We start from the raw sequence: 17,374 nt of genomic DNA on the forward strand, positions 1-17,374 counted from the left end.
GGACATCCTTGGGGGCCATTATTCTGCCTACCACAGCCACCTGGGAACAAATTATAATTATCCCTTGCCTAGTTTATTCCAATAGTCTTCAAATGGGTTTCTCTGCTTGCACCCTCACTTCTTTATGCCTACCTCACTATGATGCTCCCAGAGAAACCATAATATTCCACTTAAAATTTAAGTATGATCATGTGAACTCTCCACCCCACCTGAAAACCTCTAATGGCTTCCCATTTCACTCAGAATAAAGCCAAAGTCCTCAGTAAGGCCTAGAGGGGCTATCTCTTCTTTCCAATGTCTTCATTTTCCCCCTCATTCACTCAACTCTAGCCACCTTAGCCTCCTCGCTCTTCTCAAACAGTTGGGTACACCCTACACATACACACACACACACACACACACACACAAACTTTGCATTTCTTATTCCCTCTGCCTGGAATGTTCTTCCCTCAGACATCCATAAGACTTATTCCCTCACTTACTCAGGTCACTTCTCAAATGTCACTTTATCAGAGGGGGCTTCCCTGACCAGACCACCCTATCTAAATATATCACATGCTCCTAATATTCTCTGTCTGCTAAGGATTGAATATTTGTGTTCCCCCCCATTCATATGTGTAAGCCCTAACCCCCAATGTGATGGCATTTGGAGGTGGAGCCTTTGAGAGGTTTAAATGAGGTAATGAGAGTGGAGCCTTCATGATGGGATTAGTGCCCTTATAAGATGCCTCTCTCTCCCTGCCAGGTGTGGATACAACAAGAAGGGTCTATCTGCAAATCAGGAGGAGGGCCCTCATCACAACCGAACCATGGTGGCACTCTGAACTTTGACTTCCCAGCATCCAGAACTGTGAGAAATAAATGTCTTTTGTTTAAACCACCAGTCTATGGTATTTTGTTATAGCAGCCCAAGCTAAGACACTATCCTTACTGTTCTTCATAGCACTTATATATTTGTTTAGTGTTTATCTCTTCCCAGGAGAAAGATCCACAAGGCCAGAGTCTTTGTGATTTGTTTTTTCACTGTTTTTCGAATCTACATTACTGAGATTTTCAGTAACATCCAATAAATATCTGTTGAATGGATGAATCTAATTTTTTAACTCAACTACTGCTAAGTAATGCAAAGTTGGTAATTTGTGCAATTAGTTCACAGGAGAGCTTCTCCCCACAACACTCCTTGCTCCTCAGAAATGGAAAATACTTAAGCAGTTAGAGTTGCCAATGGCTGACATAACAATTATAGGTCTATAATCTGAATGGCAGTAAGAATTGTGATTTTTTTAAAATCCAGGCATAAGACTAATAGAAAAAAATACATATAAATTTTTTTTTAACTTTTGGTCATGGAAGCTGATGCATATGAAAATACTAATTCAGGAGTGGAGAGGAAAATAACTTTTTTTTTAACAGGACTTTATTGGGGAACAGTGTGTACTTCCAGGACTTTTTTTTTTTTCCCAAGTCAAGTTGTTGTCCTTTCAGTCTTAGTTGTAGAGGGCGCAGCTCAGCTCCAGGTCCAGTTGCCATTGCTAGTTGCAGGGGGCACACGCAGCCCACCGTCCCTTGCGGGACTTGAGGAGTCCAACAGGCAACCTTATAGTTGAGAGAACCAGCTCCAACCAACTGAGCCATCCCGGAGGCAGCTCAGCTCAAGGTGCTGTGTTCAGTCTTAGTTGCAGGGGGCAGAGCCCACCATCCCTTGTGGGACTCGAGGAGTTGAACTGGCAACCTTGTGGTTGAGAGCCCACTGGCCCATGTGGGAATCAAACTGGCAGCCTTCGGAGTTAGGAGCTCGGGGCTCCAACCACCTGAGCCACTAGGCCTGCCCGGGAAAGAACTTTTGACAGGCTGATTATTTCTTGGACCAAATTAAGGATTTTCTTTTTGTTTTGTTTTTTCTAGTCCTGAATGTGTTAACTTTATATTAGAGCTGATAAGAAGAATTCTGAGCTGTCCAGTGTATTTTTAAAGTTCATTTGTTAGACAAAATATGAGGAAATGTGGTCTATTTTATCGTGTTTTTTTTTCTTGCTTTATAATTGGCTATTTAAATACAGATAACAGTACACAGGACAAACTGGTGAAGCTGGTTCTGCCACCCTGCCCAGCTCACCTGTTACCTGATATCTCCACTCAGATGGCAGAACCAGCAATGTGGTGTAACACGGTTGGAAACTTGCCCACACTGAGACCCCAAATGCAAGAAGTAGCCCTCAAGTTAAGAACTGTGGAGGCTGGGATAAATCACTACTTGACATATGCTACTCAGAGTAAAAAAAGAAACCCCACATAAAAGGGAGTAGAAGAAAAGTCAAAGTGAAGGCATTATATAACATACAAGTTTTCCTTAGAAGATTAAGACAAAAAAATATATAACATGAATGTGCACCCCAATTTTAACCATGAAATTCAAATAGATAGTTTTACTTTTACCAAGACTTCCACATTTGGTTTCTGTCCAAAAATACAAACACTTTTTTATGTGGGATGTGCCATTTTCTTGAAACAACTTATGTTTCTCATTAACAGTTTGTTTTTTGTATGGTCATTCTGTCTAGACAAAACTGTACATATAATTAATATAAACGTTTACCATAAATCTTATAAAATTATATGAATGTTCATTACAAACAAATGTGTTTAGCACCTTTTTTTTGTTGATAGCCCACTGCCTCTGAGAATCCACATTTTTCTCTACCTTACTGCCCTAAGGCAAGTATTTAAGCTACCTCTCCGAATTTTTTATTCTGGTAACTAGAATAAAAGTTTTCAATAGTAAGTGTCCTTCCACAAAATTAAGTGTCCTTCCGTTCCGCGGGTGTGTGTTGCGGGGTTACCCAGGGACCTGACTTCTGGACCTACACTCCCTAAATGACTAGTGAGAGGGATTGGTGGTTCCCAGTAGTACTTCTTATTGTAGAAAATGACAACTTCTTGAATCCTCCTTTTCCTTCTTATAGAGCTAGGGCATTGTGCAATTATAAAATAGCTAAGTGATTTCTAAGTCCCTTCCAGCTTTAAAGCTGCTAAAAATACTTTTAAAATTGACTGAAATATGTATGTGTTACACACACACACACACACACACACTTTCGCTGTGAAAAGGGGAGGGGTTATTTTGTACCAGAACTTTACAGTGCTTCGGTACCGAGATTTGTTACTGAAAAAAATAAGTTTCAAGGTGGCATTCGCTCTGCAGGGGAGTTCTGAGAAGCCAGGTTCAGGAAGCAGTTCAGCTACTCCCGCTTAGTCTCCAGGCGCTTCAGTCGGGATACAGAGCAATGTTTTGGGGGACCACAACCCAATCAACTGGGGACCCAGCGGAATTTGTAACCCCCGTTGGCTGTCCGAATGGTGAAGGCATTGCCCTGGGGGAAAGCAAGGGTGCGGATGGTGCTGTGGCTGCGGATGGGGGTGCTGAAGGAGCCGCCCTCCTCCAGGTCACTGTGGCTCAGGTTCACCGCGCTCCGGCTGCAGTCTGTGCGCAGCCCCCGGAAGGCGCCGTGCAGGTTCCCAGGCCTGCGGTCCAGGCTCGCGGACTCCGGCTGTAGCCGGAGCCGCTTGGGATCACGGCTCTGCAGCGCTTCATCACAGCGCTCGGAAATCTCCGTCAGGATGGCGTCCACTTCCGCGCAATCCTGCCCCGCAGCGCTGAACAACTCCTCCAGGCTCCTTTTGGCAGTCGCCTTGAGCAGGAAGGGTTCGGCTGCTGTCCCGCAATCCCGAGACTGCGTGATCATCAGCTTCTACAAAAGATGGGGATGGAGCGCCGCCCTAGGGCCTGCAGGACTCGCCACGTGCGGGGCGCGCAAAGGAGACCCGGGTGCACCTTAAACAGCGCGACTCCGCGGACTTAGGCGCTCCCAGCTAGTGACTTAGCGAGCTCCCAACGGTCCTCTCCTTTCCCCACCCCAGCCAGGTCTCAACACTAGGAGCAGGGTCAGGGATTCACAGGAACATTTCCGACTTCCCTCAGTGTCCCATCCTCCCGCGCCCAACCTACATCCAGCACCGAAGCCAGGTGCCGGGTCCGACTGGCGAGTTCCTTCAGTTGCACGTTCCGCTCCTTAAGCGAGGCTATCTCCTCTTGTTTCTGTGTCAGTGTCACCTGTAGCTGCAGGAGATCCAAACGTTCAGACGTAGGCCATCGGTCTCCTCAGTATACTCTGCATGAATTAAACCCAGATCCTAACATCTATTCAGGAACTGGGGATCCAAGGGCACTTACACGTGTAAGCAAAATAAGCAATTTTCTGTATTTGACCTTTTTTCACAAAGCACTTAGAGGAAACGTGTATCAATTAATCCTCACACTAGCCTGGCGGTGCAGAGTACTAACTTTGGCTATAGGCAGATGCAGGTTCTGCCTCCGAAGTTCAACCTTCCTATACTTCAGTTTCCTTATCTGTAAAATGGGGCTAGTAAGTATCTACTAGCTCAGTGGTTGTGAGTATTAAATGAGAGGAGAACGTATATTGGTAAGCAAATTACCAGGCATATGGAAAGCCTTCAATAAACATTGGTGGCCCTATTTAAAATCTAGTGGGGTAGAATTATTCCCCACTTAGTGAAGCTGGAAACTGAAGTAGAGCCACTGGAGCAATAGCACTATGTAAACTACTCTCGAGTCCACTGGTTCTGGCGTCTACACGGGCACATTCCTGCTCATGCACCCCCCACTTCCGCCAGGAGCTCCATACCCTGTCCTCGCCCCCGGACCCCTGGCCTCCGGCCCAGTGTCCCTACTTGGTTATTCTCAACGAGAGCGTCCCCTAACGCCCTTTGGTTCTGGTCGGCCACTTCCTTCCAGTACTGCTCCAATGGAGGCACGTCCGGAGGGCGCAGCTGCGGTGACTGCAGGGCACGTGGATCCAGCGGCGGGGAGAGACAGGGCTCGAAGGGCAATACGTCGCACGGAGAGAAAGGGAGGTCTCCGCCGGCCAGGGGAGGCGACATCAAAGAGGATGAGTCTGGGGAAGAGCGGGAGCTGGGTTTGCAACCTCAAACTCATGCCCAGCTAGCTACAGGGACAAAATGCCACGCAGGATGTAGGGTTTACACAGAGATTTTTCTTTATTAAGTGAAACACCCTTACTCTGCAATCCCTATGATCCCGGGCCCTTTCTGATATACTCTACATAGACAGCAGGTGCTCAATATATGCCTCTTGAGTTGATCTGTACTGAATTTCCACCGTGGCCAGGGCAAACCTGCCTGAAATCACACAAGTCCGCTGCTCTGTGTACACCTATTACTCAACATCACAGAGTAGGGCTCCCTCTCCCAGAACTCACATAGGCAAACTGAGAAAGGGCTAAAAGGGCTATAGATCCAGCGATTCATCTTCTCTGTTAGGACTGCGGGGGGTGGGGGGGGGCGAGGAATCCCCTAAATATCGAAGATGCTGACCCTTTGATGAATTGCTAGCCAGCCGTTGACAGGTGCTGAGTTTACCACCTTCACAACCACGAAATCTGAACTAGTCTGATGGGGGCGGGGTGGGGTCGCACCCCGCCGTTATTTAACTGCAAGGATGCTGCACTTGCCTGCAATCAGATCATCTACCGTGTCTCTGAAATCCTGCAAACCGAAGTCCACTGCCGTTTGCAGGGAATGGTTCTGAAACAAACCAGAGGTGTAAGCTAGTTAATGTCGAGTCTGGCAGGTCTGGAACACTTCCCAGACCTACAGTTGTCCTCCCGGGCTCGGCCTTGGATCTGCTGTAGTCTCTTGCGTTCGCAGCCGAGCCTCATACCTGAAAATCAAAGCCCCATCCGAGACACGAAACCCAGCAGGCTTGCACCGCCATGGTGGGGAGCGGGACGAACGAAGAGGGGACACGGTCTGCGAGGGTCCTGCAAGACGCTGAAACTGTGCGTGGCTGTGTGTCGGGTGTCTGCCCTTCAGCGCTCAGCGCCCTGGCACCGAGCCCGTCCTCTGGCAGCCGGCACAGGCCCCGCACCTCCTCACTGGCCGGCTATCAGCCAACCAGCTGCCTCCGGCACCTTCCTTGCGCGCCCGCTGAACCTCAGCTGGGGCTTACCTCCACCAGCCAAGGAGCCACCGCTCTAAGATCTGGGAGCGTGGTGTACGAACACTCGGTCTTTCCCCCAAGATTCGACAGCGTGCAGGGTCATCCAAAGCAGTGACTTGAGGCCATATATCCTGCCAAGGCTCAGTCACAGCTAAACCATCCCATCCCCATAAAGGAAGGGGAAGGGTAGGCTATGAGAAGGGGCCAGAAATGCTATGGAAAGTGTTTCTGCTCAGCACGCAGCAGGTGTGGTGTCTATTGCTCTTCTGTTTCTCAAAAAGTTGGTGTCCAACATCTTGAACTGGACACTCTCCTCGATTCCCACAATGTGCCTGGGTGTGTAGGCAGGAGACTGTAAAATGCTGGTGCAAGAACCTTCTTTTTCCCTAATAGTGGACATTTAGAGTTGACAAAACTCTTTCACATTAGCGTCTCTGTTAATTCTCATACAGATGTGGGAAGCAGGCAGGGCCCAGGAAGTGACTCCTCCTCTGACAGAGAATCTGAAGCTCAGAGAAATTGAATTGCCCAAAGTGACCTCTGAAATAGTGAAATTGGGGCTCCTTCCCCAGAATGCTGGTGCCTATTTCAATCCACTTTCCTCTATACATTGTCTCTAGTTTAATCTCTCTTTTAGGAAAGCCTGGCTTCCAACGAAGACAGACTGGGAAGGGGAAAGAAGTCTCTTAAGGGGCATAATGTGAGGGATGCTCCAATATGCCCACCAGAAATATCTATTCTACTGATTTGACTACTATTGGTTGCTTGATTCCTTCGTGTAATCATTTTCTTTCCCAAAAGCCCCTTTTACTATTCAAATATTTCTGAGAAGAGGAACTTATTCTGACCCTAACTTCAAAGAATGTACAAGCATCAGTTTTCCTCAGAAGGGACAGTTTCAATCAGGGAGGCCTCTAGCACCAGTTGGGAACTGAGGCTACAAGGGAAAAGTTGCTGAGATACGAAGTCTGAGGGCCCCAGACAAATCCTGAAGCATAGTTCTGCTCTGGTGGAAGGAATCAGAAATGAGATTCATTTCCAAGGGCTGAAAGGTCTCACTCTCAGCAGAGAATGTAGAAAAGTCCTTACCATGAGGAGACTGGAGGCTAACTCAGGAACTGGATGGGGCCCAGGAAATGCTTTCTTCTATGCTCTCCAGATCTTGGCCCATTCTGGACCTCCAACACTTCTAGAGCACTTCCTCTCTCTGTCCACCTTCCCCAGCAGGAGAGAAGCTGGGACATATGACCAGAGGGTGGACTGGCCAGGCGTCTCCCCAGGGAATCTTCCCCTGGGGGTCTCTCTCCCTCTGCACCAACTCTGTCTTCCCTAGGGAACGTCCTAGACGTCTAGGGCCATCTGGCATGAGCTCTGTCCTTGAAACTTTGAGTCCTACCTTCCCAATTAGATTAAAATCTGGCCTTTCTTCAACTACAACAGCAGCCCCCCCCCACCACACACACACACACACACACACACACACACACACACAAATACTAACAGAACATGATGTCAAGTTTAAGCTCTGTATACTTAAACAAAAATTCAGCAAGAGCCTGCTAGATTTTTGTTACTTGCAAAACAAACATGTTAAAGTAAGGGAGTAATGTAGGCCTCTGCATCGGTTGAAAGGCGCTCAGGCATTGTCTTTTCCTTATTTAGGCATCCAGATCTAAAAAGAACAATAGAATGGCCTCTGTAGAGCAATGCCCACTCTCACCTCTTGCCTTAACAATCTCTGCTCTTAATGGCCTGACTTGCCTGGGCTCTATCCCAATTCTAAGAGGCACTTAGAGGAGGCCCTGGGAAGCTTTGCCCCACCGACAACCCCAGTTGTGGGAGGTGGTCATATCTTCTAGAGAGTTCTGTGCTGGGCTTTCCCCATGGACCTCATGTCCCCAGCACCTGATGCCTGGAAGCAGGAACAGACTGGTACTCTTCCTGTATGTTGTGTCTAGCTAAGACCTCCTGTCCTTCTGGGCACTTCACATGGCATCGATGAGCCAGGCTTCTGACCAGTACTGGGAGGTTCTATCATCTGCCTGGCTGGAATGTCAGTCCTGACAAGTGGTAGAAATGGGAAGCAAGAAATATAGGGGGTTTTTTTAGGGGGGGGGAGTCAAATGCCTCTTTGCCCCATGAGGGTATGTAACAGAGTCATTGGAAGGGGAGAAAAAACTTTTTTAAAATGTCCAACTGCTGAAGGGCCATCTCTGCAGAGAGGAACGTTTTCTATTAGATTTCTTCCAGAGTCCTTTGTCCCTCTTTCCCGCTTCCTCCAAATGTAAACTCTGTCTTTTCCAGTCTTGATCCAGAAGTTATCTTCAGATCTCCACACTCCATAGATACCCAGGGAGTGAAAATGGTTAATGAAAGAATGGCCGGGAAGGTGACGTTAGGGGAACAGACAGGATGTATCAGATGCCCAGCACGCAACTCTGCTCCCACCTACCCGCCTAATCCCTCAGTGAGCACTCTCCACATTGCTTTGTCGCAGCTCCAGGGAATAGATGGGGAGAAGAACGGGAGACCGGCCTGGCCGGGGAGCCCTCCGGAGGAGTGCCCCTGTCCGGAGTTGGTCAGAACAGCTCTGAGAATGCGGCCGTCGTAACATACTAGGAGGGAGGAGGAAGTTCTGATCCTCTAGGCTCAGATTCCGCAGGACGTGTTCCCTCACTAGCCAGATGTGTGTGCGCTCCTCGCCGGAGATTAGCCCTTGAAGAAACGAACCCAAGACTCCGGAATCTCGAGTTTGAGCTACCAGAGCCGGAGAGGCTCCAAAAGGAAAGGGAGGTACCTGCGAGGCTTCTGAGTCACCACTAGGCGGCGCGTCGGACCCGAGTAACGAGCAGTCTGCGAGGTCCTGCAGGTCTATGGTGGTGAGGGCTGTGCGGGTAGAACCGGAGACACGAGCGGGGCGGACCCTGAGCTTCCCAGCAAGGGTTCGCCGCTGGCATCACCGCCAGGACTTAGGAACCTGGGGGAAAGCAGCTCTTCCGAGCCGCGCGTGCTCCACCCACCCGGCGCGCGGAACCCGAGGAGTCGTGCGGGGGCCATCGGCTCACCAGGCAGCACAGCGCGCTCCGGGTCCTGGGGATCCTCGTACACCGACACCGGGCTGCCGCAACCGGAAAAGAACTTCCGCGGAGGAGTGAACTAGCCGAGCACAGAAACCGTGAGTGCGGATCAGCCCTCGGGGCGCAGAGCGTGAGGAACCCGCCCGGTCCCCGCCCGCCGCGGTCCCACCTTCCTCTCCAGCTTCCTGGACTTGCCGAAGGGCCGGCCCTGCAGCTCCAGCATCCTGTTGGGGCAGATGCTGTCGAAGGCTCGGCGTCCTGCTGCGGCGTCACCGCACGCCTGCATTCTGCCTCCTCGCAGGCTTTAGCTGGGGAGCCCCGTACCGACTGCTCGGAGGCAGTGGCCGGGGCTAGGGTGGCGACTACACCCTGTTCTCCGCCGGGTGCCTGTAGGCTCAGAAGCGGTCGGGAGGTCCGGGAAAGCGCGTGGCCTGGGTGGAGCCAAGGGGCGATTGTGGAGGTGCAGAGGGAGGGCCGAGTGGAGAGGAGGACCGCCGTGCGGGAGGGGCGGCTCGCGCCGGAGCGCCAGAGGTGGCGCCTTCAGCCCCGGACAATCTGCGCTCAGGCGGAGGCGTTAAACCCAACCTGGCAACGCAGCTTCCCCCGGGAGCCGCGAGCGCGGGGCCCGGGCCCGGGCCCGCGAGCGCCCTTTTGGCGAGCGTTGGCGCCGCAGCCTCCCCGCCGCGCCAAAGCAGGGAGGGAAAGGAGGGGTGGACGAGCCCTACCGGTCCCTAACACTAGGTACCGCCTTCCCGCTTATGGACAACGGGGAAGGAAAAGTTAAGGAATCTTGTTTCATTTTCTTCCCACCCCAGCCACAAAACACAAAGAAAACATGGAGTGACACTCGCCAAAGCCAGACTCCAGCATTTGTGCCGCCGTCTAGGACTTGGTGGAAATGTAGAATTCCAGCAGGTATTCGCCAAAACAGCCCCCCGATCACAGAAGCCCCTTCCGCCAAGGCTCCAAGGGGAGCATTCCTGGTTTTGACTCACCTACTTCCACTTGGTCTCTCTTGGTCTGATGCTTAGAGCCCGGCCGGATACCCCTAACCCCGCACTCTCCCGGGCAACAGCACCAAAGCACAGCTTTAAAAAGAGGATCAATTAAGAAAACGTGACATCTACACTGTCCTCCAGTTTCTGTAAACGCCACAGTAGACAGTCCCAAATCCTCTATAGCCTCTGTCTCTGTCCCCCTTCCCGCTCCCCAGCCCTTAGCTGCCTGCCTTGCTTTCTCTAAGAAAATCTTGGCTGCTCTTCCCAAGCCCAAAGCCTCTCCCAGGAAGGGGCTTCTCCAGATCCTTGGGTGCGGGGGCCTATCTTAGTATCACTCATGTCCATCCAATTTGAACAATCATCTGAAATTGGAATCTTTGTGACCTCCTATTGGGCATCTTGTTTGTGCCTTATCCCTAACGGTGGTGATAGTAGTGAAAGATCCTCTTTTAAAGAGTCACGATCCTCTTTTATTTGCACCTATTATCTAGATTAATAAACAAGATACCCCTAAGAGTGATGGAGAGTAACCCAGAAGCCAGAACCCAGATGAGGTGAAGCTGGCCAGCTAGAGTTGGTGTAATATGCTGATGGTGAGGAGCTCTGGCTTTCTGGGCAGGAGTGCTGAGTATCAGAACCAAGCTCCACCAGATCCGTGAATCCCAGTTCTTTAGCAAAAACAATGCTCACTCCAATCCCTTTGCTGTGAAGATGAGATTATTTATGTAACGTGACTGGTGCTTGGTGTGGATGAATTAGTGTTGTTGTCGTAAGGAGCCTTTTGTGCTGCACCTCCTACAGCCTGTTCCTGGCTGTTTTTTGCTTCTTCTGGTTCCGGAGTAGCCTAGCCACTAGCCAGTCCATCCTCCTCCCCTGTCCTTACTGATTTCCCACTCTGTAAAAGGAGTAGGAGCGCTCTTACCTAAGTTTTGGGGAGATCTCTACCCATGGAGACCATCACCGATTTTCCAGAACAGGCCTATATTTTATCAATAAGTTCCAAATTCTGGTACAAAAGTATAGGTATTGTACATAAAAATGTATAAGAGATTATCTGTGGCAACAGGAGCTGGAATAGCATGATTATATGACTCCTAATCTGAATGATTCCGGAACCAAATCACCCATACCAATTTTGGCTGAGTGATAAAGTAAATGCTGGTGAGGAGGACTCCTCCCACTCTTTTGCAGAAGGATCTGCCCCCCACCTGCCCACGCCCCATCACAAACACACACCACATCGCACAACCAGGCTGAGGGCTCCAGATATTTTGGAATTTGGGACAGATAATGATTTTTTCCTCCCCTTCCTTTTCATCATCGCATACCTGCGATGGGATCACCACTTACCTCTCCCTGAGCCAAGGAGGAGGAAAGTTCCTGGAGATTTTGGCACATCAACATATCAGGAGAGAAGGGGTCTGAGGGGCTCAGAGTAAGGCGTCCCTGGCTTTGGAGGACGCATATACGGAGAAGTGCAAGGAAGAGTCTCTAAATTTGCTTTCAGTTTGCTTTTTATTTGTGCATATTTGTCACAAATTTAGATTTATTCTAAATGCAATCATACATGACTTTTCCCCAAAAACTTTTTGTTTTCAACCATATAGAAATTTGAAAAACCAGTATAATGAACAACAGCATGTTCACCGCCAATTGTTAACATTTCCCTATATTTGCTTTATCTCTATTTCTTTCTCCAAGTTTTTTCTGTGCAGGCTGCCACTAGCCTTCTTGAAGACTTGCTATGTGCCAGTGCCTGTACTGGGAGGGGTTATATGGAATATCTTATTAAATCCATTCTTCAACCCTACCAGATAAGTGCTGTTACTCCTATTTTTAGAGAAGAGACTTAGACATAAAGATGAGACTTGCTTAAGGTCACCCAGCAAATTGACTCCAAACCCACTTGTTTAATCACAACTTTATACTACCTCACAACAATCTCATTTAGGCTTCACAACAGCCCCGTGTTAGGGACTGGTATAGCCACATCTATCTCAGAAACAGGGTTTTTGGAGCATTTCTAGAAACCTGTAAATTAGGGAAGTTGAGCAGTGTGGCTAAGGGAGGGACTGAACTTAGGCCACCTGCCTTCAAACCCTGGATGCTGCACTGTTGTTTAACCTCTCTGAGGCCCAGTGTTCTTCTCTGAAAAATGGGATAATAGACACTGCCTCATAAAATTGTTGGATTGAAATGAGGAATTCTCAACACAATGCCTGGTACATTAAGCAGTCAATGATAGCCATGATTACTGGTATGCCATTTGTTACCCTGGGCTCAGGTGTAACAGGTGCTAAGAGAAACATGAACCGTTGAACGATGTGATTGCAGGATACATGGGCTCGATTAGTAATGGCCACAACTGCCTGCAAAGCCTTGATTTCCAACATCTGTTAGTTGTTGGGGTAGCTCTTGCTTCACCCTCTGCTAGTGGAGCTGCAGTGTCCAAAGCTTCCAGGCCAGGCATCTTTGGCACCAGCATGTGCACCCTCGCTTCTCTAGACAGCATAGACTGCTGTGGCTTCTATTCTTCACACCCCACCATATCTTTTGGACCTCTGGGGGTGTGCAGTCCTCAGCCTTCTGACAGGAGGGTCATGGGATACAGGCCTACAAGTTGACCCTGAGTTGCCTTGTAACTGGATCCGCAGTCACCTGGACATTGCCTGACCTGGCTTTATTACATAAAGATGTCAACTACAGAGTGGACCCAGAGGGAGGGAGGACCCCTCAACTGTTGCTGACCACCTCTATTCTGGGGCTGCCTTCACTATACCTCCCTGCAGACAAACAAAGGTAATAGAAGCATTCAGACAAACCATGACAAACAGCCTGTTTGTTGGGGAAAGACTCTTCTCATGTGCCCTCAGAAAAATAAACGACTAGACGCTGCAATGTACGTGATTTACAATGCACAGGATGACCGGGTGACCAAGCTGGAGCCCTGAACCCCTCTTTGTGGCTCAATACTACACTCTCTCAAAGCAATGGGAAAGGTCCAGCTCCTTGGCCAAGGGATAAAAGGAGACCAAGGGTCTATTTTATTTCAAGCTCCGAGGCAGGCTGCACTTCTCGTAAATCTGGTGGGGCAGCATGTGAGTCAGGGAGGTTCCATTTATGGCTACCAGTAGCTGCAGCTTGCCCAGGCAGTCCTGCAGCGCTGCCTCGGGGTGCTCGCCCAGGCGCAAGTCCACGGGGCACGGGAGCTGAAGCAGGCGGTCAGCCAGAGCCAGGCAACAGATGGCCAGCAGGGAGGGAGTGTAACTGGTGAAGGCGTAGTCTGCCAGGCTCAGCTCTGCCACCCCTCTAGCCAGCGCTTGCGCCTCCAGGGCTTGGGAGACTTCGGCCTGCCGGACTTCCACGCGCGCGTGCGTGAAATGCTCCAAGAAGAAGCTGATGGTTGGCGCGCCCAGGCTGAAGTGCAGTTTGTGTAGCACGATGCACTCGAGGTTGCAGAGCTGCTGCCGGGAGAAGGCGCCGCAGCACAGGGCCAGGAGCTGCTTCACGCGCGGTGGATGCACCTCCACCTGTAACACAGGTGCATCCAGGGCCCAAGGCCCACCCCAGTCTCAAACCTGGGAGAAAACCAGAACTCCCCCCCCCACCATCCCTTCCAGCAATATAGCTGGGGCTTCACCGCTCCATTACTTTCACTTAAGTCACCTGGGGTGTACTTCTGACGCAGCTTCTCTAACTACTGTCCGGCTAAAAAAAGGTTTCAGAAATTTTGAAGATCTCTCCTAGCCCTTCCCCCATCCCTACCCCGCTACCAGACTAGAATAGAGGCTCTACAAAGAGCTGTTGGGACTAACTTCAACCTGTTCCTTTGCGGACTGGGTGAAAGTTGGGGGGGGGAGGGGAGGATGTATAAGTTTGCACACGTCTACCAAAATGAGTTTAGGGAACTCAGCACGAAACTGTGTGCTCTGGAGAGCCAGGAGGGCAGAGTGGCCAGGAGTTTGGCTGCCCCCCAAAGCCCCGCGGAGAGGTACCTGTTTGCAAGCGATGAGCAGGGACGTGACCCCGAGCAGCTGGAAACAGTCTGCAGCCACAGGCGTGGTGGTAAGAAAGCGGTCCAGAATGTTCACCGTCAGGCACAGAGACTCGAAGGAGAGGCCGAACTGGCGGTGCACCGGTATCAACCAGCTGAGCAGCTTACAGCGGGATTCCGCCGTTACCTGCCGGGAGGGAGGAAAGAGGCGGTCGGCTGAGCCTAGGGAGAAAAGAGGCTCCGGAAGGAACGGACCAAGAAATCGCAGGGAGCTTCCCTGGAGGGAGACAGGAAGAAGAGGAAAACAGCTAAATGCTCTCTAAGCTGGGAAACAGGCGGGCAGCGTTGCTGTGGAAAGAGCGCTGGTCCAGCTAAGCGCCGGAACGCCTGGATTTGTGCCTGGCTCTGTGCAGAACGCGTACACAAATTACCTCGTGTAATCCTCTCAGCAATTCAATGGGGGCGGCGGGGGGTGGGGAGGTCCGGACTTTGCAGATGAACAAGCCCGGGATTGTTAAATACCGTGGCCGGGGTCGACAGGAGTCCGACTCGAACCAGAAACTGTCTTAACTCCTCTGCATTCTACCATACCCCCCATTTACCAGTTTGGAGACTTTGGGTAGGTCGTTTAAGCGGTCTAGGCCCCACTTTCCTCCATCTGTAAAATGAAGCTGATAGCCCGGGCCTCCATCCCCTACCCACTTGGACCCGGGGCCGGAACTAGGCTGGCGCGGGCTGGGGCGTCGCGGAGGGCAGACAGAGCAGAAAAGGAGAGGCAGGAGAGCGGCGCTGGGAGCTGGCTCTACCAGCGCCTCACTTGTGGCTGCCGCGCCAGCGACTCCCGCGGGTGGAAGTGGTTCTCCCGCGCCTTGAGGAAGGCGTAGCAGCTCTGACCGTAATCGCGGAAGGTCTGTAGGTCTAGCTGTACCAACTGCTGGGCAGGGCCGGGTAAGGGGCTGCAGCCTCGTGCCGCGGACGCTGCGGGGCTGTCTGCGCCGTCCGAGCCGGAGCTGGGGGACTCGAACAGGTCGCAAACTCCAGAATCTCCCGGGAGCGGACTCGGGTCCAGAAGCTGCAGTGGCTGCTTCCTCCGGAGGCGTGGACGCCTGCTCTTCTTTACCGGGGCACGGAGGTTCTGGTCATTGTCCCGCCTCCTAGCCCGGGCGGCAGGGCTTACAGGGCTGGTCGGGCAGGGGGTCACCATGATGCGGCCCAGTGGCCGCCACACTGACTCCCCGGCTGCGGCGGACTGGACATCCAGCGCGTGCGAGAATGCAAAGAAGGCCCGGCCCGAGGGCGGCGAGGCCCTAAGTACTGGCCTGCGACTTCCCTCTACCACACCCCCAGCCTCTCACTGGCTGAGTCCCGAGCCGCACGGGAGCCGCGTTTTCCCGGCTAAACAACCGCTTCGGAGCGAGGGGCTGGCGGCCTCGGCTGTCTGCATGCGGGAGGAGGAGGAGGAGCTGCAGCGGGCGCCGCTCACCCGCCTTGCGCGGCCCGCTGCGCGCGCGTCCCGCGTTACCGGGACAACCGAGCCCCGGTCGCCGCCGGAGCTGAGAGTTCCTAGTCGGGTGGAGTGGGGCGGTGGCGACGAGGTCAGGTGAGCCCAGGATCCAGCTGAGGGGCTCCCGAGAAAAAAGTTCTCCCGGGGCGACGGGGCGGGGCGGGGGGGTGGAGAGTGCTGGCGGGGGGGAGACGGCGGGGCACGGACCAGATGGTCTCCACTCGTGCGAGCACCTTCCATGCCGGCCTTCATCCAGGTCGGTAATTTTGTAAAGGTCGGCTTCCGAGTTCCAAAAGGAGACTCCAGGAGCTAGAAATACGGACAGAACAGTTTTCTTCATTGACTCGTATAAGCAGTAATCCTAATTCAATCGAGTTTGTGATTTTTTTTTTTTTCAGGCAGGACCCCAGTAGCCAGTATCCCCTTCCGCGGGTCTCGGGGAGAAGAGCCCCCTCATGTGCATCTGCGTTGCTGTGTATCTAGAAGCTAGTCCAGCCAGCATAGAGCAGGCATTGCTGCTCCAAACATCAATACATAACAGAAGGCTGCCCAAGGAGCCTCAAACAGCGGACCCACAGTCCTGTAAAACTAACTCCGCACTTTCCGCCCCAAATCGAGTAAGCTGGAGCGGTTTAAGAACATAGAGCATTGTTGGAGCGTTGCATTTCTCCCTCTGTGAAATTGCTCACAGCCTGTTCTGTTTTAAGTCATTAGCTTCTGACCCTTTGTCCCCGGCCCAACATTTGTTGGTTATTCCCTGTTTCCAGTTTCCGCTCCTGAGTGGAAGTTTCCTCAGAGGAAGTTTAGCTTCCTGCAGAAGCTCACTGACGTAGAGCTGCAGGGGTGGGAGGGGTGTGTGAGGATGGGGAGTGGGGGTCCAGACAGGAGGGACGGTACTGAACAAGGCAGTTTCCTCAGGGCGCTACTCGTTAGTCCATAGACTCCTGTTCTGGTAGAAGCTGGAGTCCTTCTTCTGAGTAAATCTTTCTGAGAGTCTCAGAAAGAGACTCTCTTCAGGAGAAGGGGTGGAGGTGGGGGCACAGGTAGCATCTAGTGAGCCTTACATGCATTAACCAGTGGCAGAAAGCCCACATACCCTCAAGTTGACGAACATTCCAGAGGCACTCCAAGAGTTGCGATTACTAGGTGCTATACCAAGAGCAGTTTCAGCCATTCTCACCTCATTCCAGAAGATGCCAAATGTATGTCATCAACGTGTAAATCTTTGTTCCTCAGAAATGTAGCGTAGTGGGATTTAGGGTGGTGTGTTCTCTAGATGCGAGTAAAAGAAAAAGGGTCAATATCTGGTTCTGGTCAGTGTTACCCCTATTTCCCTGTAACTCTGAGCAAAGTCTTTAGTCTCCAGGCCTAAATAGTGTCATTTGTAACATGAGAGATTAGCTAAGAATCACCTATATCTCAAAATACAGACACCAAGCCTGTGTGTCTCCTCCCAGGCTCTTGTTGAGGAACCATTATGGGAGGAGCAATTAAATCTATGCAGAAGGGTCAGATATCAGACTTCTTCCTTGAGAAGCTGTCTAGGTGAGGAGAAGAACCCAGGAATTCTGAGTTTCAAATTGGCCTAGATGGCCACGTGGTACAGTGGAAAGAGCACAAATTCAACTCCTAGGGTAAAAATTGTTGCTCCCATTTATTGGTCATCTTGGGTAAGCTGCTAACCTTCTCTGGGCCTCTGTTTCCTCCTCTGTTAAACATAGATATTAATACTTGCCCTAAGAGTCAAGTGAAATAGGTGTGAAA

The 17,374-nt window shown here is 51.2% G+C and overlaps 2 protein-coding genes across 3 annotated transcripts; both read right to left on the bottom strand.

Moving 5' to 3' along the window:
* Positions 1–3,124: 3,124 nt before the first annotated feature.
* Positions 3,125–9,549, bottom strand: MCIDAS (multiciliate differentiation and DNA synthesis associated cell cycle protein). Its single transcript, XM_033109884.1, has 7 exons — positions 9,284–9,549; positions 9,103–9,193; positions 8,835–8,923; positions 5,550–5,622; positions 4,750–4,973; positions 4,007–4,117; positions 3,125–3,749 (listed from the first exon to the last, which is right to left on the bottom strand). Exons 1-7 carry the CDS (start codon positions 9,398–9,400, stop codon positions 3,309–3,311), a joined length of 1,146 nt encoding a protein of 381 aa, XP_032965775.1. The 5' UTR covers positions 9,401–9,549; the 3' UTR covers positions 3,125–3,308.
* Positions 9,550–11,667: 2,118 nt separating this feature from the next.
* On the bottom strand, positions 11,668–15,444 carry CCNO (cyclin O). Of its 2 annotated transcripts, none has more exons than XM_033109877.1 (3): positions 15,035–15,444; positions 14,108–14,293; positions 11,668–13,642 (listed from the first exon to the last, which is right to left on the bottom strand). In XM_033109877.1, the coding sequence occupies exons 1-3, from the start codon at positions 15,308–15,310 to the stop codon at positions 13,157–13,159; spliced, it is 948 nt and encodes a 315-aa protein (XP_032965768.1). In that variant the 5' UTR covers positions 15,311–15,444; the 3' UTR covers positions 11,668–13,156. The 2 variants fall into 2 exon arrangements, with proteins under 2 accessions (XP_032965768.1, XP_032965767.1); XM_033109876.1 differs by having other exon boundaries at positions 11,669–13,642; positions 14,924–15,444.
* Between the last annotated feature and the right edge of the window lie 1,930 nt (positions 15,445–17,374).

Source organism: Rhinolophus ferrumequinum, chromosome 7, assembly GCF_004115265.2.
Source record: "Rhinolophus ferrumequinum isolate MPI-CBG mRhiFer1 chromosome 7, mRhiFer1_v1.p, whole genome shotgun sequence".
In the NCBI taxonomy this organism is placed as follows: Eukaryota; Metazoa; Chordata; class Mammalia; order Chiroptera; family Rhinolophidae; genus Rhinolophus; species Rhinolophus ferrumequinum.